Below are 26,586 nucleotides of genomic sequence, written 5' to 3'. Positions count from 1 at the left end.
AAGTTTTATTTCCCACACCCACAGTGGCACACCCATTCCAACAAGGCCACACTTCCAAATCGTGCCACTCCTTGGTCCAAGCATATTAAATGATGAGAGAGAAGGGGGAAAGAGAGAGAAAGAGAGGGACGGAGGGAAGGAGAGAGAGAATGAATTTGATGCTGTATCATGGGCTATCTGTTCCTTCATTTAAACTCATTTAATCCTTGACATTGTAGCATGATATTCTCACCTATAAACTTCACACTCTAGATTTATGTAATTGAGTTGGAAAAAACTCACACAAATGACATCATGATTTAAGTAAGTTGATGATTTTTAGAAGAACACATTCAAAGCTATCCTGGATATCATGTGGCTAAAGGGCTGCCACTTGAACATGCCTAAAGGAAAAGGAGATGGCTTAAATAGTTTCCGAGTTACCCAAGCAATACAAACTACAAAGGGAGTTGAATCAAAGAGTTTAAATGGTGTTAAGTCTAGACCTTAAAACCATTATTCTAAATGAAAGTGACCAGACACAAAAGGTCACATATTGTATGATTCCATTTTTATTAAATATCCAAAGTAAGAAAATCTATAGAGACAGAAAGCATATTAGTAATTGCCAAGAGCTTGCAATAGAGAAACTCAGGGAGGGATTGTTTAATGAGCCCAAAACGTCCTTTGGGGCCATGAAAATACCTGAGAGTAAACGGACCAAGCTGAAAGCAGCATAGCCCTGTGACTGTACTATCCCCCACCGACCTGTACACCTTACAGTGGTTCATTTTACATTGTGTAAAGTTTACCTCCTGTTAAAAGTTCATAAGTCAGTGAAAAAGGGTTGTTTATAGAAGAATTAGGTGAGCTGAGAGAGGCCAAAATAGAAAAAGAGAAAGGATTCTTCAGCCCTGAGAGTACTTAGAGTGATGTGGGTGGAGGTCTCGGGGCTGAGGGTGTACTCAAGGTATGCTTGCTTTGCGGGGAGGGGGTGTTGTGAGCAGCCTTGAGGAGGGAAGATTGGGCTAGGGGAAAGGAAATTTACCTAGCCCTTTACAAGCTGGTAAAATAGATGAGTGGAGAGCGTGGTCTATGTGAGCTGGTGCTGCCACCAGAAAACTGACTTGAGAAACAGGAAAATGGCAGAGAAATAAATGCTCACATGGTTTTGGATAGTATAGAAATAATCAGGTTGGCAAGATAGCTCAGTCTCCAAGCCTGACTACATGAGACAGATCGTAGAGACCCATAGGAGAGGGAGAGAACTTATTCCCCCAAATTATACTCTGATGTTGACACACATGCCATATCATGTGCACGCCCACCCACATATATATATATATATATATACACGAATGCACATGCAATAATTAATTATTTTAAAGACATAAATAACATATAAAAGAATGTGACTTAAATGAATATACTAAAGAACAAAGAATTGGTCACGGGGTAAATTTCTATCATTCATCCTTCATGGTGGTTTCAGCAATATCAATATAGCCAAGTAAGCCCACCCACATCAGGAGGATGTTGGTCTTGCTTTTAAAGGCATTATATTGTGCAGTGAGGACACTATGGATTCTCCTCCACAGAGATAGCTTTCCATTCAGAGTGTCACCTCTTCATCAGGTTCCCATTCCAACTACCCCAACTCTGGACCCCCTGAGGATGCTAACCGATGATGCTGAAGTGGCTGCCTGGCAGAATGAGGGTCTCCCTGCTGACCGGATGTCCATGGAGAATGCTACCATCCTCATCAACTGTGAGCGCTGGCCTCTCATGGTCGACCCTCAACTGCAAGGCATTAAATGGATCAAGAACAAATATGGAGAAGAACTCCGGGTCACCCAGATTGGCCAAAAGGGGTAAGTGGCTGGTCACACAAGTTGCCACTGTTGCCTTTTGTATAAGAAGAAAACATTGCGTGGAGCAAACATAAGCCCTGGTGGCTTATTTTTCCTCTTCTGAACTCTCTATCAGGTAACCATCCTGGTTTCCTGCAGGTTTCCTTCTCAGTTTAAGAAGTAATGAAGCAAGAAACTTGGGTTACCAGCTCTGTGCTCTTTTTCATTAGAAATTATGCACTGTCAATAGGATGACTATAGTTCATAATTTATTATACATTTCATAGGAAGAGAAAAATTCAAAGGTCCAACACAGAGAAATGGTAAATGTTTAAGAAAGCAGAAACACTGCTACCCTGACCATTGTATAAGGGGTACATATATCAAATTATCACTCTATACCTCACAAGGACATACAACTACCACATGCCAGTTAAAAGGATGCTGTACCTTCTCATCTTATCTGGGCATACATTGTCACCATCTCTCGTGTTCATCTCTTTGACAGTTATTGGTTATCAAATAGACAGTTTCAGAATCACCTAGGAGGTAAGCCTCTGGGATGCTTGTTGGGAATTGTATTGTCTAGGTTAGCTTCCAGCCCTTGACTGGGTTAATTGAAGTGGGAAGAACCCCTCCCCAAAATGGGTGGCACTATTCCCTAGGCTTGGGTCCCAAACTATATAAAAAGGAGAAAGCTTCTGTGGTAAAGTTTGAATGAAAATGCCACCCCCCCATAGACTCAGGGAATGGCACTATTAGGAAATGTGGCATTGTTGGAGGAATGGTGTCATTCACCATACAGTGCACAATTTGAGGGTGGACTTTGAGCTTTAAGAAGCTCAAACTGGGTCCATTGTCACTCATTCTGCTGCCTGCCTATCTAGACGTAGGACTTTCAGTTACCACTCCAGCACCATGCGTGTCTGCATAGCTTGGGTTTCCATTGCTGTGATGAGACACCATGACCAAAGCAACTCTTATAAAGGACAACATTTCATTAGAGCTGGCTTACAGGTTCAAAGAGTCAATCCATTATCACGAAGGCTAGAGCATGGCACCATCTAGGCAGGCGTGGCATGTGAGGAACTAAGAGTTCTACATCTTGATCAGAAGGCAAACAGGAGAAGACTGACTTCCAGGGAGCTAGGAGGAGGGTCTCAAAGACCACACCCACAGTGACACACTTCCTCCAACAAAGCCACACTTACTCCAACAATGCCACTCCTCCTAATAGTGTTACTGCATGACTCCATGGGCCAAGCATATTCAAACCACCACACTTCCCATCATGATAACAAGGGACTAAACATCTGAACTCCAAGCCAGCCAAAATTAAATGCTTTCCTTTATAAAAGCTACTGTCTCCTCACAGCAGTATCATTAACTGAGACCTAGCTGTGCATGATCAGTCTAGCCCCTCTTGTTTGAGGCTATGAATGCAACTTAAGCAGCTGCCTCAAGCTCCTCCCTCCAGATTTCCCCTGATGGACTGTACCCATGTGCCAAAATAGACATTTTTCTCCTTAAGCTATATAAGGTCTGATGGCACATTAAACGTAGGCCAGCAGAAGTCAGGATCTGCTCTTGAGGGAGGAGGGCAACCTGGTTTCTAGATCAGGTTTACTCTGTTTGGCCTGGTTCATGGGCTCTTCAGTTTTGCTGCCAGCTTGTTTCCCCTCTACGACATGACTCTTCTCATGATGTTAGACATGCACCAGAAGGCTAATCCTGACATCATTAGAGGCCGTCTGACTGACACCTATCACTCCACGTTCACTGCATCAGTGAATACAAAGCATGAGGGCCATAAATGGACAAAAGGACCTGCCTGGCAAAAACAAAAACAAAAACAAACAATTGTCAGGAGGAAGTGAGTAGACCAGACCATCATGTGGCCTTAGGAAGAGATCACAGAAGGGAAACCCTTGCCCACAAATGGGACTGGCAGTGATAGATAAGAAGTCACAAGGTAAGGCTGTGTCACTGAAAATGAAAAATGGCCAAAGCAAAGCTGACTTTTTGCCCCAGAGTGACTGCAAAATGCTTCCATACCCTGAGGGATTGATGGGAAGAAACTGAGTTCTGGCAGCATCCCCAGGAAGGGATTAGCCTATAAGAGTGTCCATGAAGGAAGAGGGCAAGAAGAACAGTGACAGCTCAGGAACCATCTGGAACCCCAGTTCCAAGGGATCTGATTCCTCTTCTTACAGCCTTCACTCACACAAAAGCATGCACAGCATACAAGTAACACAAGCACATTTTAAAAACTAAATAGTATCTATTTCCTAGGACTCCCAGAGTGAAACTTAAAAAAACAGCTATTTGTGGGTTAACTGGTGGCAGTATACCAGCTTGTACTGTGAGCTAAAGGGATACACCATGTGCCATTTCAGAGTTTTCATAAAATAGAAAAAAAATCTGTTCTTAAGTATAATAAATGTCTTATTTTACATGTGTAAAAAATTATTTCGGAAGAATATTCAGAGGCTTGGGGAAATGTTTATATTTTATATAAAAAACTAGGTTATAAAGCAAAAGTGCCGTATGAATTCACTAACACAAAAACTAAAGTTGAAAATGTAATGTGGTCAGCTCTTTATACTTACAGGTTGCCCAGAGAGCCAACCCTGTGTCTGAAATACTTGGGAAAAATTGTGTCTGTGTGAAGCATGTGCAGGCATACCACCCCCATTGTTAATCCTATGCAACCACCACTACATTTCACTGAATCAAGTATTATAAATAAAAATATATGGAAGGATGGCTGCAGAGTATATGCACACATGACACCATTTCATGTAAGCGTATAGTTGAACCATTTAATCCTATCCCTGTCTAGCTTATGAATGAATGACACTCAGACTATGGTTATTTTATTTGTCTTTGACAATTACTGGGGGGGGGGGTAGCCCCTAATCTGCTTTTCTAACTGCTGGCTTGCCTACTTCCCCAGCAGTGTACCCACAATACTTGCTGTTTCTCCTGGCCATGTGCCTACATCTCCTCTCACAGCTTCCTTCTCATCCTCCTCTTCCTCTTCTTTCTTCTCCTCCTTCTCCCCCCCTCTCTGTCTTTCTCCTTCTCTTTGTCTCTTTCCTTTTCTCTCTCTTTCCCACTCTCTGAAGCCCCCAACCATATAACTCCAAGACCCCCTACCTCTAATCCCTCCAGAGGTTGGCTATAGCCATTTTTATTTAACCAGTAGTTTTAAATTGAGCACTTGTTGGTTTTGTTTCCTATGGGGCCCCAAGCCAACCTCCCCACCACCAGTACTAAAGGACCAGCCAAATAAGCAGATGTCTACAGTAAACACTGAATTGTAAATAGCAGACAGAGGGTTTATGGTTAATTTTCATATTCCTTCTTATTTTGTCATATCTACTCCTAAACATTTTAAAAAGCATAAATGTCATTTTAAGTAGAGAAAGACGTAGCAGCTGAAGACATTTCTGGAAGCTACGCCTCCCTGCCCAGCACTGCACTTACCTCAGAGGCACAGTGGACCTGTTAAATTGCCTCAGATCTATGCATTGGTATGGACTCACACTGCCTAACTTGCTCCTCAGCTGCCTTCAGACCATAGAGCGTGCCCTGGAAGCCGGAGATGTGGTACTGATTGAGAACCTTGAGGAGTCCATTGATCCTGTCCTGGGGCCTCTGCTTGGGAGAGAAGTCATTAAGAAAGGACGGTGAGACTTGGCTGTACAGCTGCCCTGTGCTCAGAATGGGCCCACTGCCCTGGTTAGAGCTATGGAGAGCTCACTTCTAGAACCTTTTCCCCTGGGCTCAGGTCAGGAGTTCATTGCAGCTGGCCTGCTTTCCTCTCCTCTAGCAGCAGGGCATGTCATTGCCTTTGGATTCTAGAAGCCCGCAACTCCTTACCCTGTTTCTAATGGCTACAGTACACAATTTGAGGGGAGCCTTAAGGGAAAATGGTCAAAACCAGCAGATTTCTAAGACATAGAGTTTATTCAAGCCAAATGTATTAGGCTCAGAACACAGCTCCCAGTCAATTTGTGACTTTGAAGGCTTAGCAGGTACAGGGTAAAGAGAAGAAGTTTATATAAATGAGACAGTGAGAGGGAGTAAAAGGGCTTCCATCTCATGATAGATGTGCTAATTAACATGAAGGTGTGATTAATTCTGGGGCCATTCTTACATGCTTTCTGTTGCTGTAACAAAAGATTCAAGGCTAGGTAGTTTCTTAAGAAAATTCATATGTGTAGTTCACAATGAAACAGAAAACCCAAGATTGAGGAACTGGATCTGATAAGAGTGGTTTTGCGATTTCATAAACTGGCAGATAGCATTGGGCGGGAGTCCATGACAGGTGGGTGTGGGTTGTTAACATGACGAGGCAGAAAGCAAGAGATTGTGGAGGGGCCACACTTAGTCTTTCAGAGTCTAATCCACTCCTGCTAGACCCAACCCCTCTCAAGAGACAGCATTAACCCTTACAATTTCCTTCCACCAGACCTCACCTCTCAGATACACACACACACACACACACACACACACACACGCACACATGCACACACATACACATACACACACACACACACACACACACACACACACACACACAGGCACACACACACAGGCCTGAATACAACCAGTCTATCATATGGAAGACCAGGCTTCTAGTACATGGATTTTTGGCGAGAAACCATGTCCAAGGCTTAGCAAGATCCTTACTGGTTGCAGAGGCCCCAAGTTACCCTTCTATGTTTCAAGCTAAACCTGCTTCTCTGTTTAGTTATTTTCACCCATCAAAGACATTCCCTTTCTAGCCCAGAAAAAGGAAACCCTCTGGCATGCCTAGGAAGATCTCCCTGCCAACTGCAAGCAAATGCCCCTTCTGTCATATTCTATGCTGCCATCTGCTGGGACATTTTCATAGTAGTCTATACTGACAGTGGGAACGGCTCTGCCTAAAGTTTCACACTATAAAATGAAGCATGAGACTAAACTTAATTTTTCCAACCTGCTCCTGACATTAAGGGAAAGCAGGGTCTTAGGTAGTTGTTAGACATAATTAGGAAAGATCAGTGAGAATATGATAATACTATTGACTGCACTCCTCTTTAAAAACAATCTAAAATTCTACCTGAAGGCACCCCTCCTTCATCTGACCCTTTGTGTTCCAGATTCATCAAGATTGGAGACAAGGAGTGTGAATTCAATCCCAAGTTCCGGCTCATCCTTCACACCAAGCTGGCCAATCCTCATTACCAGCCCGAGCTGCAGGCTCAGGCTACCCTGATCAACTTCACGGTGACCAGGGATGGCCTAGAGGACCAGCTGCTGGCTGCTGTGGTCAGCATGGAGAGACCAGACCTGGAGCAGCTGAAGGTGTGCCAGAGATTCACTAAGGAAGGAAAGAAGGGGGTGCCCTGCACTGGGTCCTGCAGTGTAGCCACTGGGGGAACAGGAGTGGGCAAGTTTCTCCTGGAATCCAGCGGAGTGTGTTCTTCAAGACATTGGATGAGTTCCAACCCTACCTAGTCACCCGGGAATACCCAGTTGGGAAAGGAAGAATGTGCTTAGCTGAAGAACAGAAGCAGAAAAGCTGGGAGAGGTGACATTCCTGTCCCCAAGAGCAGGGCCTGGCTTGGGGCTCTTATATGAGACCTCACTACTCATGTGGAGCCATCCAAAGCCAAGTAGGATTAAATTATGCATGGGTAACAGAAACAGGGTCATCTTTGCTGGAGTTGTGTCTTAGCCAGTTTAAGGCACATGTCAGGCAGTATAAAGGGCAAGCGCCTGGGTCCCATCACTTCTAAAGGTTGGGAGCTAGAGACCGTGTTGCTGGTTCCTTACGAGACTTGGGTTTTTTTGTTGTTGTTGTTGGGTTTTTTTTTTTTTTGTCTTGCTGGCAGCTGCCTGCTCACATAACCTCTTGTTCATGTATAGAGCTAGGAGCCCCTCTCTTATGTTTCTTCTAGGAACATTAATCCCATCTATCAAGGGCACCCCTCCATGACACCTGAGTACTTTCCTACACAGTCAATTGGAGGATTAGACTTAGCATACAAATCTTTTGTGGGAGCACAGTTCAGTCCATCCCATGAGCCTGCTTTCCTTTCTTTCTTTAGTTGTAATTAGATTAGATAATACAGGCCAAGAGAAGCCGACTCACCAACCTTCCACAGCACATGTGAGATTGAGTCCAAGGCTCCCTAGAACTCTCCCCAGAACATCATATACTATTTAAGACACACTCTGGAGCCCAAGTCCACAACAAACAAGATTATAGTGTGAAAATCCAACAGAGCCCAAGGAAGATCATACAGCTGTCTACAGAGCTTACAGCCAAGTAGAGTGTAACACAGGAAGGAGAAATAAAACGTGAGAAATAATGTCATTTTAGGTACTAATAAGAATTTCCAGGAAATGAAACTAGGTAGTATAGAAAGCTACAGGGCCAAGCTGGCCTCAAACTCATCATTATCTCGTGTGTGTGTGTGTGTGTGTGTGTGTGTGTGCATGCGCGCACGCGCACATTCGTGCAAGAGGTACAGTTTAAGGGAACTAATTTAAGTAGTAGCCATCAGAAAGCTTCTATTTGGTATTGGCCTTTGAGCTAATTCCTAAGTAATTTGAAAGCTTCTAGGTACAGTGTTCCCAAAAGGAAATAGCCAATCCTACCCACAGGCTGGACTAACATCTGTGTTTTTAAGAGAATGAACAGGGGTTAGAGCGATGGCTCAGCAGTTAATAATGCTTCTTCTCTTGTAAAGGATCCAAGATATGTCTCCAGCACCCATGTGAGACAGTTCATAACCATCTATAACACCAGTCCCAGGAGATTTGACCACTTTCTTTGGTCATCTTCATACATGTGTATATATAGACCATATACACATAATAAGTAACATACATAATTAATAAGTCAGAGAGAGTGAGAGAAAGTGAGTGAGGGTGGCATGGTTAAAAGCCCTAATATATAAGTTGTTTTTGTTTTTGACTGGGATCAAAAGATTTCATGGGTCATAGATGCTAGGGCTATCTGGAGTTAACTCCCATCTGCCAGGGAATAAATAAAGAGTGCTCAGTGCTTTAAGGTACACAGCCTAACCATCACAAAGCAAAGAGGACCTGAGAGTTGCCAGGATCCCAAGCCTACCCTGGCCACAGGTGAGGACCTTGTTGGAACTGCACGAGCTACATGAGTTTGTCTTTTAAGTACTTCTTTACCATCCATCTGATGCCAGCAGAGCAGCAGACAGAACTCTTTGGAGGATGAAACCGTTACTCTACTCTCTGCTCACAGGTTCTCTTTAGTGACTTCAGCACTGTATTAAGCATAGCACAGCACTCCTAAGTGTCAGGACTGGGAGCCACAGATTACTGACATGGAAAGAACATAAGCCAGCCCATGATCTCCATTCTAAATCTGTGGAAAGTTGTATCCTGGAGCCTCTCAGATACCAAACTGCTGATGGTCCCGTCTCTTATGTAGAAAATCTGCTTGCATAGCACATGCTCACATCCTATCACATGCTTCCAATCACCTCTAGATTACTTCTAACACCCACTATGTGGTAAATGTTAAACCCATCGCTCAGAGGCTGCTGATTGGAGAACAATGACATGAATAGATCTAGAGAAGTTTCAACTCAGCTGAAACTTTAACCGTAGTTTCAGGCTAAACCACTTGCGTGTTCACTCCCAGAATCATGGCAGCCAACGCACAGCCACAGCTGGGACCCCACTCTACTCACCTGCTCACTTCTGCTCAGGGTCAAAAGCATTCTGCGGTTGGTTGTACCCTTGGTACACTGTCTCTGCAAGGAGAGACTCTGCCCCTTCCAACACTTGTTTATTCAAGCCTGTCCTAGAATACGATGCTGTAGCATCTCTACCTGACTCCTCCTTGCTTGATGTTTTACAGTCCGATCTCACAAGGCAGCAGAACGGGTTCAAAATCACCCTCAAAACCTTAGAGGACAATCTGCTGGCTCGCCTCTCCTCAGCCTCAGGGAACTTCCTGGGAGAAACAGCCTTGGTGGAGAACCTGGAGGTCACCAAGCAGACCGCTGCAGATGTGGAGGAGAAGGTACGTGACTCTGGAGGGCCTGAAGGCCCAGGTCAGATGCTTCTTTGGCTCCCATTTCTTCTGATCGCAGAACCTGAATCTGGCTTCTGTTTCCATTCTTCCCGTTTCTTCTAAAAAGTTCACACACATGTGGTCAGTGCTACTCGGATGTCGTGGATTGTCACAAAGACATCAAGTTGGGAGGTAGACATGTTGAAAGTGATACAGGGGAAAGTATAGGAGAAAAATAGGGGTAGATATGATCAAGTTTATTATATACATGTATAAAATTCTCAAGAATAAAGAAAAATATGAATTTTTAAAAGGTGTTTTAAAAATCCAGGCACGATCCTGGAGTGACCTCTGCCCATCCTGCTACTACCTTCTAGAAAGGGTTTTGATATTTCCACTTCGGTCTGAGTGGGGCCCTGCTTTTTTCAGCAGGGAATGGTGCCCACAGAGAAGGCCTAAGCTTGTAGAATCATCCCATCCCTGCATAAATTGAATAATTCAGATGTGATTGTGTCCTAAGACAATCCTCTGGGCTGACAAAAAGATCTCAAAGTCTGATTCAAATGAGAAAACCATAGTACTACTGCAGGAAACTCAGCTCTCAGCAATACCCTGGCAAACAGTTCCAGCGCGCATCTTCCTTCCTGCATAGCGTGTTGGGAAAGCTGTTTCCACATGGAGACCAGAAAATGACTTCCTGACAAAGAGGACTCAACTCTTCACCCTTCCCACCAAAACCCCAGACACATGCGGGCCCTTCTGCATTTCCTATCTGCCCAGATCAGGCCAGTTCTGAGAGCGTCTCCAGTGAGGGCCTCGCACATCTACCGTGGCGACCAACATGTCTCTGAATGAGTGTGCTAACTGCCTGCTTCCTAAGATTCCTCCAAACAGGAAAAGCTTGGTTCAACGTAGGGTCAAAATAAGAAAAGAAAGAACGTAGGAGACCACAATGTTGAAAACAGAACAAGTGATAAATCACAATCAACCAGGTCTGAGCTAAGAAATAACACCGATGACATCGAAAAGTCCAACCTGGCTGAGTGGCTGCTCTGTGATAAAGGTTTACTGTCCATTGTCTTGGCAGCTATATCTCAGGCAAACCTGAGAGTATAGAAAGTCCAAAGCGCTGGTCTAGAGAGACCCAGATCACGCAGAGGGTGTAGGTCAGAGGGTGGAGCCAGCCTTGCTGATCTCTCCTGTCACACCGTTCTTCCTTACCTCATCGTCAGTGAACCATTGCCTGCTTCATGCCATACAGAGATTTCTCATCTATATTGTCCCCCATTTTAGAGGCTCTTTTCTTCCCTTCTCATCTAACATATATTTAGTCGACAGCTGCTATATTCCAAATTCCATGACAGCAGTTGGAGCTACAAGCAGCATGCATGGATTATAAGGGATGGAGGGCTTCTGAGGCAAGGCTTAAATTCACAGCGATGAATGGAAATGTTTAATACAATCAGGCTGGTGAGATCGTAAAATTGAGGGTAGATGAAAAGCTTGTCTATGGAAAAATTGAGAATCAACTGCCAATGCCATAAGGCATAAGGGGCAAACATAAGGCTACAACTGGTCCCTGGGTTGATACGTGCAACTGGGAGAGAGATGCAGATAATTAGAGACTAGGGAGAAGAAGAAATGAGGGTATCTCATTTCTGACTATCTCTATAAAGCCATGGGGGCTTAGCAATCAGGGATATGTTCTGATAAGTGTATCACTTGGAGGATATCAGAGGGTCATTGTGTAGACACTACTAGTTAGGCTGTCAATGGATGGTATGACCGTATGGAACCCCATTCTGTCCTTGTGACTATACTTTAGGGAATCCAGGAGTCAATCTTATCTGCTACAAGTGAGGGAGTAGCATTGAGATACGATGTTGGGAGAGAGGTGAAAATTTATAATATTTATGGAAAATTAGAACAAGAGTTGACTAGAGGCATAGAGATTAATGAGCAGTGCTAAGCAGTTGGGGGGCATTGAAAACTAAATCTGTAATGACACTGACTGAATATTATGTGATTTTTAATGCTCTTTTGAGATTCAGCTACTGAACTTAACCAATTTATTTTTATTAGCATCATTGACATATGATAGTTGGATTTTTCTTAGAGTTTCGTACTAATTAGCATTTTCATCTCAAGCATTGCTGTTTGTGTATTCTTCAACCTTTCATCCCCTCCTAGTGAGTTTGAAATCGATCACAAATTCTGGTAGACTCTAGGCTATAGGATGTCAAATCCATTTGTGTAGGGGTGTCTATTATTCCCTGTCATGTTACTCCCCCACCGGATCCTGCTTCTAGTGAGCACCGATCCAATCTCTGCTTCTGTCTCATTCATTTTCCATGTTAGTACAAACACAGAATGCTTGGGTTCCTATGCCTGGCTTATTTTACTTAACACAGTTCCTTCCAGTTTCATCTACTTTACCAATATCAGAATTACAAGCCTCCGTTTAGCTGAATAGTAATCCATTATCACATTTCCTTCATTTAGTCATGTGTCAATGAACATCTTCGTTGGTTCCATGACTTAACTATCATGAACTGAGAATATTGTTTGTAGTAAACTACCTCCTGACACATGGAATTCATCCTTTAGATAGGTGTCCATTGGTAGATCAGAGATTAATTGTGCTGATTGTTTAGCTTGTATATTTTGTTTTTTTACTGTTTTCCATGTTGGTTATAGTACTTTTGAAAATATTTATCGATTTTTTATGTGCATGAAAGTTTGTATATATATATATATATATATATATATATATATATATATATATATGCACTATTTAAGTTCCTAGTGTGTGCAGAACCCAAAAAACAGTGTAAGATCCTCTGGAACTAGAAGTTTTTCTTTGTTTATAAGAATTTCATGTATGTATACAATAAAATATGATCATTAATGATAGTTTGAACAAGAATGGCCCCCGTAGTCTCATCTATTTTAATGCATAGTCACTGGGCACTGGTATTATTTGAAAGGATTATAAGGATCATGAAGTGTGGCCTTTTTGAAGGAAATATGTCACTGAGGTTTCAAAGGCCCACACCGGCTGCCTATTGACTCTTGATCAAGTTGCAACTCTCAGCTACTGCTCCAATATCTGCCTGCATGCCACCATGCTCCCAAACATAATGATAATGGTCTAAACCTCTGAAACTGTAAGGAAAACTGTAAGGAACTTAAAACTGTAAGTCCCCAGTAAATTCTTTCTTTCAAGCATTGCCTTGGTCATAGTATCTCTTTACAACAATATGACAGTGACTAAGGCACATATTTACCCCATTGTTTCCCCTGAAACTTCCCCAAAATCTTCCTAGTCCATAAAATCCCTCCCAGCTTCATTTCTTTTCATGTTTTGATAACCAATATGTCCAGATAGAGCTGTCCATATGCTCATGAGCATGGATCTATCTACTGGAACAAGGCAAACCTAGCAATCCTTAAGGCTACATCCTTAATAGAGAATGATTCTCCCTCCCAAGCAACCATCCACCACCAATAGCTCCTGAATAAGTCTGTGGAGCCTGGAGATCATCTACTCCATCTATGCCAAGATCATGATAGTTTGATATTCTGTAGCTCCTGTGAAGGTAATGAGAGTTACTGTGAATTAATGATTCTGATAGCTATGTCATGTTCAGAAGATAGTGATTCACAATACTCCCTCCCATCTCTGACACTTACATTCTTTCTGCTTTCCCTTCTGTGATATTCCAGGAACCATGAGTGGGGCAGGTAATATAGATGTCTTGTTTAGAGCTGAGCACTCCATATCTTCTTCTCCGCAGTTTGGCCATCTTTATTTCTCTCAATTGACTCTTTATTCACTGCAAAAAAAAAAAAATGAAGCTTCTCTGACAGGCAGTGTCGGGTGGCACATGCCTTTAATCCCAGCACTTGGGAGGCAAAGGCAGGCAGATTTCTGAGTTCAAGACCAGCCTGGTCTACAGAGTGAGTTCCAGGACAGCCAGGGCTATACAGAGAAACCCTGCCTCGAAAAGCCAATAAAAAAAGGAGGAGGAGGAGGAGGAGGAGGAGGAGGAGGAGGAAAAGCTTCTCTAACCAAGATTGAGAGCAGCCCAGATCTGTGGACATAAACATAATTATTTAGAAGGTATTTTAATATTACAACCATTCAGCGAAATAAAAACATCAAGGTTTTACCCTTTGACCTCCCTGACATAGGATTAAATTAAAAAGTATAACCTTCTAGAGAGCAGGCCGCACATCCAATCAGGAGGTAGGTAGTTACCCCATAACAGTCATGCCACTACTTCATGAGTGGGAATATCTCACCTGGCAGGCCAACAATGCAACGTGCAACATCAAACATTGAGCAAGATCATTGGTGTTTTTTTCTCCCAAACAACCAGGTAGTACTTTGCAATTCTCTAACAGCTAGCCAGCAGGGACAACTTTCCCGTTAGGTTTGAGACTGACATTTTTATGTCCTTGCAGCCAGTGTGTGCTATCTTCAGCAGTAGGATCTTGCCCAGTAGTTGTGGCGAGTAGCAGGGGCAATGGCCATAGCCTGTGTTGTCTGAAAAAAATCTCAGGGGCCTCTTGGAACAAATAACTTGGAAGGAGGTATCTCATGCCCTATGTCTTCTGGGGTCAACATTATTCACCTATGCAGAGTAATTCCATTCCAACTCTCATTTTTTTTTTTTAAGATTAGTATACTAACTGCTGTGTTTACATATGACCCTTTCATGCATCCACAGTTTGAGATAATAGCAATTCAAACTAAAGTGGGATCATCCTTTCTCTTCACTAATTTTTTCTTTCTTTCATGATATGAAAGATGCCACTCTATTTTATTTTAACCATTTTTTTTGCTTGTATATCATATGTATTTCATTTTAAATGTGACTTTAATCTATATGTTTCAATGAGGTATAAAATTAAGCAATATATCTAACATCTTCCAAAACAATTTTAGAGTACTTTAATTTTAAACATTTCCTTGTTACTGTTTCATAATGTATACTGTGGTTTGTTATTGCTGTTAAGAGTCTGCTTTCATTCTAATTACTATTCTTTTATAGGTACTTTATACTTTCTGATGGCTTTTAATATTCTAATGTCATCATTGATGTTCTAAACTTTCACTGCATGATAAAGATGCATCCTTATTTATCATAAGAGGGATATACTTCTTTCAAATAAAAGCTCTGATATTTTGTTAATTTTGGAAATTATTAGCTTTACACATTACCTCTCCTTTATTTTCTTTATTCTCTACATGTTTCTGTTAAACTTAGTTAAATTCTCTCTCCCTTCCTGCCAATTCTTATAAATGCTCACAACTTTCCATCCTTGTATCTTTCTGAGCTCATTTTAATCATTCTTCAGATCTTCCAGTTTCCTTAATCTATTTTCAATTCTACTATTTATCTCATTCACTGTTGCATCTAAATAACTGTGTTATTTTCGGGCATTCTTATCAGTTCCTTTTCAGGTAAGCCAGCTTCTTTTTGAATACCTTTGTTGGAGGCTTTCTGGTGTATCTGCTGCCCTAAGTAGACTCATGTAATGGTTGTTTTAGGGTTGTTTAATTGCCTTTCATTCTTAGTATACTGATCTTTGTGAAGTATGTGTTTTAGGGAAGGAGGTTGTTTTAGAAGAGAAAAGGTCTTTGTTTTGAGACAAGGTCTAACTCTGTGACCCAGGCTGGCCCTGACCTTGTGATTTTCCTGCCTTAGTCTCCCAAGTGCTCGATGGAAGAAGTCTTCTACTTTTCACCTTTGGTAATGATTCTGTCTGAGGTACTTTCTGTCGCTGTGATGAAACACCATGGCCAAGGTATCATATAAAAGGAAAGCATTTAACTTGGAAGTCACAATTCCAGAGCATTTGAGCCCATGACAATCATGGTAGGCAACATAGTGGTGGGCAGGCATCAGACAGGCATGATGCTGGCACAGTAGTTGAGAGCTTAGACCTCAATCCACAAGCACAAAGCAGAGATGCATGAACTTTTGAAAGCTCAAAACCACCCCCAATGTGACACATCTCCTCCAACTAGACTGTATATCTTATTCTCAAATGTCCCATCAAGGAGAAACCAAGAATTCCAACAGATGAGCCTATGGAGACCGTTCTCATTCAATCTACCACATTTCCCTTTCCAGAACCCAAAGCTTATGGCCATGTCATAATGTAAAATGTATTCAAAAAGCCCCCAGAGTCACTCACAGTTTAAAAGTCCCAAGTACAAATTTTCTTCTGAGACTCACAGCAATCTTTCAACTGTAATCCCTGTAAAATCAAAAAGCAAATTACATAGTTCCATTATACAATATATATATTAATATTCTAAAACAGAGGAAAGAGGACATAGTAAGCAAATACTGTATCAAAGACCGAAACCCAGCAGGGGCAAACTCCAAATCCTGTAATTCTATGTCAACTGCCAATGGCTTTTATGCCTCTTCCCTTCCAGCTTTGCTGACTGTAACATACTTCTTTCTTCTCTAGATCCACTTCTGTCTGCAGCTGTCCTTGGCAGGTATCCCACAGCTCTGGCATCTTCAATATCCTGACATCCCCAGTATAATTCACTTTATAGATTCACACTATGGGGTACTCTTGGTCTCCATGTAAGGACTTACAGACTATTCATTTGGCCTCTGAAGCTTTCTTTAACCACAGTAGAAGATTCCACAACTCCTTTACCCTTGTATCATTCATGACTCTAAAGCCAGACATACATGACTGATGCAGCCAACTTCTGCTGCTTTCATGGGATGGAACCTGACCCCTCCCTTGATTTACATTTGCATACTCTTTGATTTGTTGATGCATATGCCTTCCTTTTTGCAATTGCAGGATGAGCTTGGTCTTGAAATGATAGCACCACTCCCTTTATTCCATTTCACATCGGGCCTCTCCTTATCTTTACAGAATAAGCATTGGCCCTAGCATTAAATTTCCTGATGCTCTCTTTCTTTTAAAAAATTACCATTTTATATTTTCTTCCATTCTTGCTCTTGTTCATTGTAAATCTTCATGAGTGGCTACTAATATACAAGTGACAGAATCAATATTAGGCTGTATTGAAATCTTTGCCAATGAAATTTGTCCCATATCTTCAATTTAGCCTTAAGCAGATTCTTAGTCTAAGGGTAAAAAGGAGCCACATTCTTTGCCAAAATATCACAAGAATGGTCTCTAGACTAGTTGCTAGTATTGTCCTCCTTTGACACCTCTTGAGCTTGGCCTTCATAGTGGACACTGCCCTCAGCACTACTGTCTTCCATGCTCCTATTAAAATGGCCCATTAAGTCCTATGTACAGTGTTCAACCACTTTCCTAGTCCAAATCCCATTGTCTTCCACAGTCCTCCAAAACTCACCATGCTCAGGCCTGTCACAGCAATAGCCCCTTTCCTGGTACCAATTTCTGTCTTAGTTACTTTTCTGCTGTGATAAATTACCATGACCAAGGTAACTTATAAAATAAAGCATTTAATTTGGCACCCACAGTTTCAGAGGGTTAGAGTCCACCATGGTGGGGAACACAGAAGCAAGCAGCTAGGTATGGTGTTGGAGCAGTAGGCAAGAGCTTAGATCTTTTTCCATAAGCACAAGAAAGAGTAAGCTAACTAAGAATAGCATGGGCTTTGGAAACCTCAAAGCCCATGCCTAAGGGCACACCTCCCACAGCAAGACCACACCTCCAAATCCTTCCCAAATAGTTCCACCAGCTGGAGATCAAATATTCAAACATGAGGTATAGGAGCCATTCTCATTCCACAATTTCCAACTGTAATTTGTAATCATTTGATCTTAGAACATGCTGTTTCCTACTCAGGTGGAATGTTGAGGATGCTCCTCTAAAGTCCTGATTGGTTTAGACAATGATCTGTGTTTCCAGGTCCAAGAAGCCAAATTGACAGAAGTAAAAATTAATGAGGCCCGAGAGCACTATAGGCCAGCAGCTGCCCGGGCATCTCTGCTCTACTTCATCATGAATGACCTCAGCAAGATCCATCCAATGTATCAGTTCTCCCTCAAGGTAAGTTTCACTTGGACTTTTCCCCCGTAATCATAATATATCAAAATAGCACCATCAACCTAGGGCGCCATGAGAACTAACCCAGCTTCTCCATTAATGATGGCAGATCTTCAAGATTTAAGCCAGAGAAGCAGCTACATTAGACTTATGTGACAGTCCTTGCTTCTTTGATTTCATTTTACATAATTTAAGCATAACGAAAGAGGATGTTGCTATGAATATTGGCCTCATTTGTTCGGTAAGCAGATCGAATATCCATGAGTGCTGGATGATGCATAGCAAAGGGTACCAAGAAACAAAGGAAGTGTAAGAAGTTTTTCTCTCCCCAAAGAGCTTAAAAGATAATGGAGAAGATCCAAAATGTATACTGTTTTTATTGATGGAAGACCAACTCTAGCAATTAAGAGAGGCCAGCATTAAATTACTTTTCTTATTATCCTAATATTCCCAAAGCTACTACTTAGGGCTGTTGAAATACCCATAAAACTAAAGTTCTTAGCACATTTTAAGTGCTGACTAAACTTATTGTACTCATGAAAAAATAAAGACCTATAAATTTTTGGGACTCGATGAAAGTACATCTTATCCCCTAGTGCATTCATCAAAAGACCATAATTAAAGAGGCCTTAAGATGTCGTGGACGGGGGAGTTCTGAACAACATTATTGGTTTGAACCAATAAGCAGAAAGGTTGTACACACATATACACAAGAGGGAGGGGGCATTTCCCTTACACTGGGACCCAAATGCACACAGAAGGCATATCTCAGTTCCATAAAATATTTCCCATTTAATCAACAGTAGAAGTCAAGGTCAGCATGTAGGGTTGGTAATAAGTGGTTGAAAAACCCTAAAGCTTCCAATCCCTGGGGCTCATTTAATCGGAGATGACATGTCACTGTTTCCCAACATCTTTCTTACAACCTCGGTACTCTGCATCATGGAGGTACTCAGTTTATGGTATTTTGTAGTTTTAAAAATAAATGTAGGCTCATATTTATACCATAGGAACATGCAAAAGAATTACAAGATAGTAAAAAGCCAGCATAAAAATGAGCATAAGCAAACTACAGGATGATGTCCTTATTTCAAGAGTAGTTGAAATTCACTATCAGTACCAGGAACCTGCCACAGTGATGCTTTCTGAAAACAAGAGATCATGTGAAAGCTGTGAATATGTCTTCAAAGGGTTGTTGTTTTATGGTGATAGCAGTCTGATGCAGAAGGCTCTGAAGCATGACTTCCAAAAAATGAAGAAGTCACCTGGCATGGTGGCATATCTGTAATGCCAATCTTGAGGTGTGATGCTGAGGTACAAGGACCATGAGTTCAAGACCAGTTTAGTATACTGAATTGGTCTAGGAAGGAAGGAAGGAAGGAAGGAAGGAAGGAAGGAAGGAAGGAAGGAAGGAAGGAAGGAAGGAAGGGAGGGTGGAAAAAGTATTTTGGATCCTGAGATTGTTGTTAAGAATGCCAAGGACAGTTGTTCACAGACTGATGTGATCTTTGAAAACAGATTTAAATGTGTAATGATTAAGTAAGTGTGTGATAAGATCTAAAACAGCAGAAAGGTAAAAGAGGAGGAAGGGGGGACTCCATGGGCACTGTATGTAAATGGTGTATACAGATACACATGCAAGCAAAAAATATTACACACAAAAATTGAAAGAAATAAATCTTTTAAAATAATTACAATTATAATAAAGAGACTTGAGCCTAGCTCTTAGTCCTAGCAGATAGGGCCCAGACTGCATACTTGCCAGGCTCCATAAAGCACTTGTAAATAAGTGTAGGTGACTTTTAGCCCCTGGTCTTGAGCCCCCTTTACATTTTTTCTAACAATTTTCAGGCATTGGTGGAACACAGTCATTCACTCTGTGTTTTCCAGTGCCTATAGTCAAGTCCTACCCTATAGACAAGGGTGGGATTCTGGGAAATATGAGCTCCCGAACCAACCCTACTCTCAGAACGCACATATTATTTTCTCATAAGTAGAAAGGTTTTTTTAAATACTAATATGTTAGAAACTTGATTTTGCCCATAAAAGTTTCAGAACAACTGTTGAGCATCTTCAAGGGTAGCTAAAGTCAGTGAAAAAAAAACCCTCGGGGGGGGGGGGGTTGGGAAGCTGCAAATGTGGGGTCAGACCCAGCCCCAGAGACACTGACACACCAAAAGGGGGATGTATTAGCAGTCAACAAATATACAGTGTAAAATAAATGCTAAATGTAGCCAAGATTTATATTTTCTCTGAGTACTTTCCAGGATTATAAATGACCATATTCAAATTCAGTATCTTGAGGTTCTAAGGAACAGCAGTAATGGCAAAGAGAAGGTGAGCTATCCTGACCCTCTGCATACCTGCTCTGCCAGTGGAAGCTTCCCATGTTGCACCCTGCGGCCCTAGGGGACATTATCAGCCACTAATGAGATATTATTTTATTTAAATTCTATCAAGGGGAGGTAACTACAATGGGTTGGGTTAAGCAGTGGCAGAAGACTTGCTGAGATCATCAGCAACCAAAGAAAGCTCCTAGGACTTCATTAACAGGAAACACCTTGGCACTATGAGGCAAAAATGTACACCCTCACCGTACTTAAATGAAGAACACCAAGACTCAAACCTTACATGGCTTCCACTGAGGCTCAAATACTTGATGATGTAGAGGCTAAAAGGTCTTTATTTTACTTCTTGGAACCACAAAAGGAAAATAGGGAAACGAATAGACATCTGCAGAACTAAGGATTAAATCACTTTATATGTTGTCTTTTATTTCCTTTCATTATTCATTCTATCCATCTTACACTTAAAATATCATATCCCAAATATTTATTTTTATGAGACATCACTAAGTTTCAAATGATAGAATATCAGTCACATGTTGGCTTAGATTTTTCAAAGTTTTTAGTAAGGATTTTTTAAGTAAGGGTTCTCAGACATTTCAATCTCACCACTTCTAGCCCACCATCCAAGAATAGGAGAGAAAAGATTGTAAATAAGACAAGGGAATGTGGACCTGTTTAGAAGGAGTTATTTGGGGCAATTCCCATCTCTGTTGTCAGAATATAGGCAGTCCAGTTCAGTAGTATCAGGTTACTAACAGACCAATTCAAAAGTGTCACCAAATGAATCAGCAGCAGTGGCCAAATCGGCACAAGTCAGCAGGAGTGACCAGAATCCGGTGGAAATGCCAGAAGCTCTCTGCCATTCCTCACTCAATGACGTGAAGATCAGAGAAGACGTGAGACCAAGGAAGCCTCGCACAACTAGGAATCCAAATGTTCCATCACTGTCTGTTGGGTCTTCATCTCAGAAGAAATTTCCACTTCATTTTTATTTCACATCATGCCCTGTTTGTAGTTCAGAGATGGAACTTAAAGGAGGCTGTGTTCCTTTCACTGCAAGAAAAGGCAGTGAGATTAAAAGATACTTACAAGGACTTGGGAGGATGGATGCAAAACTACTAGAAACAAACAAGTGGCCTCTGAGGTTCTTGTTGAGAGGAAAAGTCAGAAAATAAAACCGTGCTCACTACCTACTGTGTGCCAGGATCAGTTTTAGAAAGGGAAGTTGTTTAGAACGTGGTCTCTATGCCATAGGAATTTTGTCATCTATTAAATAACATCACTAACTCAAATAGTCATTCTTGGTTGTATCATCTTTGTGTTTAGGTAGTTATCCAACTAAAAACTTACTAGATCAAGCCCTTTGGCTACAGCACATTTGTTTTTCATTGATTTCACTAATCGACACTCAACACACACATTTATTAAAACCATTTTGTGTTGCTAATAACCTCCGAGCCACCTCTCCAGCCCCTAATAGCACTGGGTAAGTTATAAAGATGAGCTTGTTTTGACTCCTAGTTCTTGGTCCAAGTTCCAGAGGCTATAGTAGTGACATTCTGTCTGTTGGCAGAGTCTGGAAGTTGATTAGGACATCACTTGGTAAGAATCAGGGATCATACCTCTATGCTCTATTTGCTGATGACCTCACCTCTGAAAGGCCCCTCCTCTGAATATCATAGTCAAACTAAGTTTCCGTCCTCTTAAATACTCAGAGTAGGGATCAAATTCCAATATGAGATTTGGGAAAGACAAACTAAGATGTAATAACATGTCTGGTGCCCTCAGAGAGGTGTCATATCTCCTGAGACCATAGTTACAGTTGTGAACAACAGTGTGGGTGCTGGGAATCAAACCTGGGTCCCCTGGAAAGATCATCCAGCGCTCTTAACCTCTGAGCCACCTCTCCAGTCCCTGCTAGCACAACTTCTTGCTAGTGTCTCCTCTTAGCAGGAAGTGCTGGGAAAAGCTTTCAATGAGGTAACTAGAAAATTATAATAGTCTTCATAGAGAAGAGGCTTTCAAAAATCACCTATGCTTCATCTTCTCTCCACAGGCCTTCAGCATTGTCTTCCAGAAAGCTGTGGAGAAGGCAGCTCCCAGTGACAGTGTCAAAGAGCGAGTAACTAACCTAATAGACAGCATAACTTTCTCAGTGTACCAGTATACCACACGTGGCCTATTTGAGTGTGATAAGCTGACCTACCTAGCCCAGCTTACCTTTCAGGTAAAAGCAAATCAAATGATTTTTTTCCATGAGTAATATTTACCATCCAGTCAGCTTGCTTAAGAAGTGATAGCATTTCTCAAAGGAGCTCAGCCTGGTAGTCACATGCCCTGACCCACCATAGTCCAACTATGGCCGGGTCAGACCCTCATAACTGACCATTGTCCTACTCAGAGCAGACATGTTTAATCAATCATTGTACTTTCTTCCTGCTGATACTGGATAATCTGAGATCCTCAAAATGTCTCTCCAGAAGCCACTACCAGCCAATCAAATTGGCACTGATCATACAATCAATAGACTGGCGCACCATCAATAGATCGGGCTTTCTATCGCTGTCATCATAGCACACTAGGGGAGTTTTCAACAGCTTTGAGTCTTGGGAACTTGAGAACTTAAGACTTTCCATGTCTCTGTAACTAAATTAGGAAGAAACCTTGATCGGTCATTTAATCCCAACATCAAAAAGCCTTAGAACTTCCCTTCTTTGTATGTATCTTCCTTGCCACTCAGAATTGGGATTTTTCCATATACAAGTGCATAGCACAAACTCTATGAGCCCAAAGACCCTCTTCAATGCTAGAAGTCTAGTGACCTGTCATTCATTTGTCCTATTTGTATGTTTCAGTGTCTGAGTTCATATGTTCATGTTAGCACACCTGTACCACTCACCCTCTGTATGACTCAGATGACAGCATAACCTTCAAAGAAACCTGAACCCCCACCTCTCATGTGACTCATCTCCACAGCCAACACAAAGGCTTTCTATCCCATGCACATACCTCTCTACGCTCCTCTCAAGCCCCTGTACCTTCAATCCCCTTTCCCTGGAAAGTTCTCCCTTCCTGTTTTAACATCCCTGTCTCTTACCTTCCCAAAAACCCCAAGACAGAAATTTTAGTTGAATTAATCCATTCCTTCTCCTATCTGCTAGTCACTCCTCTACTTCAGAACTCTTTATTGATTTATATGTGCACTTCTATTTTGCATATATTCATATGTCGCTTTGACACTTCCTTCAAATCATGTCGTTTGTATGTGTCATCTGCTCAATTAAATTGCAGGCACATACTCCATGGCACTTATGATTGATATATAATACTTGCTAACCAAGATATATAGTCATCCTCTGTGTGCATTTAAGCTGCTCTGGTGTTTTGGCTGAAAACAGATGCACACAGAAGAAATTTGCATGAATATACACTTCTAATCCACCCTCTTTAAAAAGCCAAAATTGATGGGCAAGCTCTAGAGCTCAAGGCAGCAGTAATTACACTAAGTGACAAGCCCTAAGATCTCCAGCCTGCCGTGACTACAGCTGAAGAATCTCAGTGTTGTTCTACATTGCAGATTCTCCTCGTGAACCAGGAAGTTAACGCAGCAGAGCTGGACTTCTTGCTTAGGGCTCCAGTACAGACAGGGACTCCCAGCCCAATGGAGTTCCTGTCCCACCAGGCCTGGGGAGGCATCAAGGTAAGAACCAACCCCTAGATAAAGTCACGCTCTCCCAAAGGTCTGACTTAAATGCACAACATCAGTGTATCTCTCTCAGAGTTGAAACATGGAGCCATTTTGAACACACAAGCGTTCCCTTTCTTACATCACCACAACAATCTCATCCTATCCGAGAAGCAGCCAGTAAATGCTAGGGTGAGAGCTCTCCCTATAGGATGGGAGGGAATCTTAAGTCCTGATGTTTTATGTTTTGTTTTGTTTTGTTTTGTTTTGTTTGTCGGCTAAGCTTCCTTTCCTCTGGCACGGCTTAGGGCTGGAATCTGGGTGGCTCAGATGAACCCAGGGACTTTTGTGAAGGTGCTCTATATCTCTTCCTGAAGCCAGGCCAATGCTGGAGCTCTGTTAGGCATGTCTATTAGTCTGAACTGAAACTTCAAGCAAGAGGATCCTTCACGAACTAGGACTCTTAGCACTTAAGAGTAGTTTGTGTATATTGGATATGTTGGGATACACTGCTTGTCCTTTCAGCCTCTTGTCCATCTGAGAAATGGGTCTTGTTCCCAGTTAACATGGGAATGTGAAACACAGGTCATACCATTTGGAAATGGCAAATCCAGGACACAAGTCCATGTTAGACAGATTAGTCTAGTTAAGATTCTATGAACGTTGAAAAGATCACAAGCTAGAAAGTCCTTTCAGTGGGGACTGAATCCACATTCGGAGCCAGACCTGATATCTACCAGGAAATGAGGAATGATTGACTCCTAGATCCAGAGAGTCCATGCCTGCACTCTATGGAAGCAGCTCCCCAGTACAGACCCAATGGACACATGTGAAATAGCACATTTGTAAGATGAATCCTGTTTCTGATCTTCCATGTTTGTTCTCACAGTGTACAAAGGTTTAATGGCACACAGTAGTGGCGACCTTGCTGGACTTGGAAATCCTGACCCAAGTGTCTGATGCCTTTATGAAAAGTCTGATCTGAAAGCAGTTCTGAATGAACCCATGTGCAGAACATGGGCAACAATGAAGATGACTTAGTCCTTGGATTCAGATATGTGTGTGTGTGTGTGTGTGTGTGAATATAAGTATGAGCATGATTGTGAGTATGTATGAGTGTGCATGTGTTGGGCCCAGGGGAAGCACTCTGGCATGTTACTTAACTCTTGGATCCTTTGTTTCCTTATATGTAAAATAGACATCATAACATCTTCCACAAAGTAAACATTCAGGAGTTAGAATCTGCTGATAGTTGTGGTGTTTGCTTCACAGGCTGCTGTTGTTAAGAACTATAAGCCAAGTTTTCTAAGAGGACAGAAGTGTACAGTTGTGGAGCCTGGAAGTCTGAAGTGACAATATAGGCTGAACCAGGCTGTCTCCAAATCCCCGTGGCAAGACTTGTCTTTGAATCTTCCAGTTTCTGGGAGCCTGTGACATTCCTCAGTTAGGAATATAATAGGCTCAGGCTCAGGCTCCACCTGCACGGTCTGCCCAAAGCTGTTTTCCTTCTGTGTGTCTCTATCATTCTTGTAAAGGCACCAGTTACAGTGGACCTGGGCGTACCCTAATAAAACCATTTAAATTGAGTACACCTACAAAGGCCATATTAATTTTTAAATTTAATTTTATTGAAAGACAAAGAATGCTGGAGGATATGCTTCAGTATATCTTTTAATAAACACAATTCAAAATAATCCTGATTATCAACTTCCCCAATATAGGGGACATGCATGCTATGGCTGATGGGGTGTGCCTACTAGAATCTGTCCACAGGGAAAGAAATGTTCAGGCACTGTGAACTGCCCAACTGAGCCATATCCAGTTGGCTTTCTCTGTATTCTTCCCCACTATGCCCTCCACCACAAAAGTGACAAAGAAACGATTCACAGGCTTCCATCTTACACAGCTCCACTCACTCACACTGGTATACAGACTCACTCACACTGGTATACAGACTCACTCACACTGGTATACAGACTCACTCACATTGGTATACACATTCACTCACACTGGTATACAGATTCACTCACACTGGTATACAGATTTACTTACACTGGTATACAGACTCACTCACACTGGCATACAGACTCACTCACACTGGTATACAGACTCACTCACACTGGTATACAGATTCACTCACACTGGTATACAGATTCACTCACGCTGGTATACAGACTCACTCACACTGGTATAGAGATTCACTCACACTGGTATACAGATTCACTCACGCTGGTATAGAGATTCACTCACACTGGTATACAGACTCACTCACACTGGTATACAGACTCACTCACTGGTATACAGACTCACTCACACTGGTATACAGACTCACTCACACTGGTATACACATTCACTCACACTGGTATACAGACTCTTTCCTTCCTGCCTTTCACAGTGCATCGTTGGCATGACTTGGCTTCACTCGGGCTTTTTGTTTTGTTGTGTTGTGTTTTGTTTTGTTTTTGTGGACTGAGCTCATCTGGCTGTTTAAAGTATGTTGCAAATGAGCAAAGCTCTCTGTCTCTTTGCCTCTGTCTCTCTGTCAATCTCTGTCTCTCTTCTCTCTTTCTCTCTCTCTCTCTCTCTCTCTCTCTCTCTCTCTCTCTCTCTCAGAGGTTGTTGTGTGGAACAGCAGCTCCAGAT

At 42.0% G+C, this 26,586-nt stretch overlaps 1 protein-coding gene across 1 annotated transcript in view; it reads left to right on the top strand.

Moving 5' to 3' along the window:
- The window catches only part of Dnah9 (dynein axonemal heavy chain 9), a 322,533-nt gene that overhangs the window by 249,912 nt on the left and 46,035 nt on the right, over window positions 1-26,586 (top strand). Inside the window, exons 53-59 of the mRNA XM_021213724.1 lie at window positions 1,615-1,850; window positions 5,399-5,521; window positions 6,980-7,184; window positions 9,730-9,894; window positions 17,773-17,913; window positions 22,315-22,485; window positions 23,836-23,958. Coding sequence (XP_021069383.1) covers window positions 1,615-1,850; window positions 5,399-5,521; window positions 6,980-7,184; window positions 9,730-9,894; window positions 17,773-17,913; window positions 22,315-22,485; window positions 23,836-23,958 — 1,164 coding nt within the window. The remainder of the gene's footprint in view (window positions 1-1,614; window positions 1,851-5,398; window positions 5,522-6,979; window positions 7,185-9,729; window positions 9,895-17,772; window positions 17,914-22,314; window positions 22,486-23,835; window positions 23,959-26,586) is intronic.

The sequence above is a fragment of the Mus pahari genome, chromosome 14 (genome assembly GCF_900095145.1).
Source record: "Mus pahari chromosome 14, PAHARI_EIJ_v1.1, whole genome shotgun sequence".
Lineage (NCBI taxonomy): Eukaryota > Metazoa > Chordata > Mammalia > Rodentia > Muridae > Mus > Mus pahari.
The sequence above is the reverse complement of the archived record's forward strand: the minus strand, read 5'-3'. Positions and strand labels throughout refer to the sequence as shown.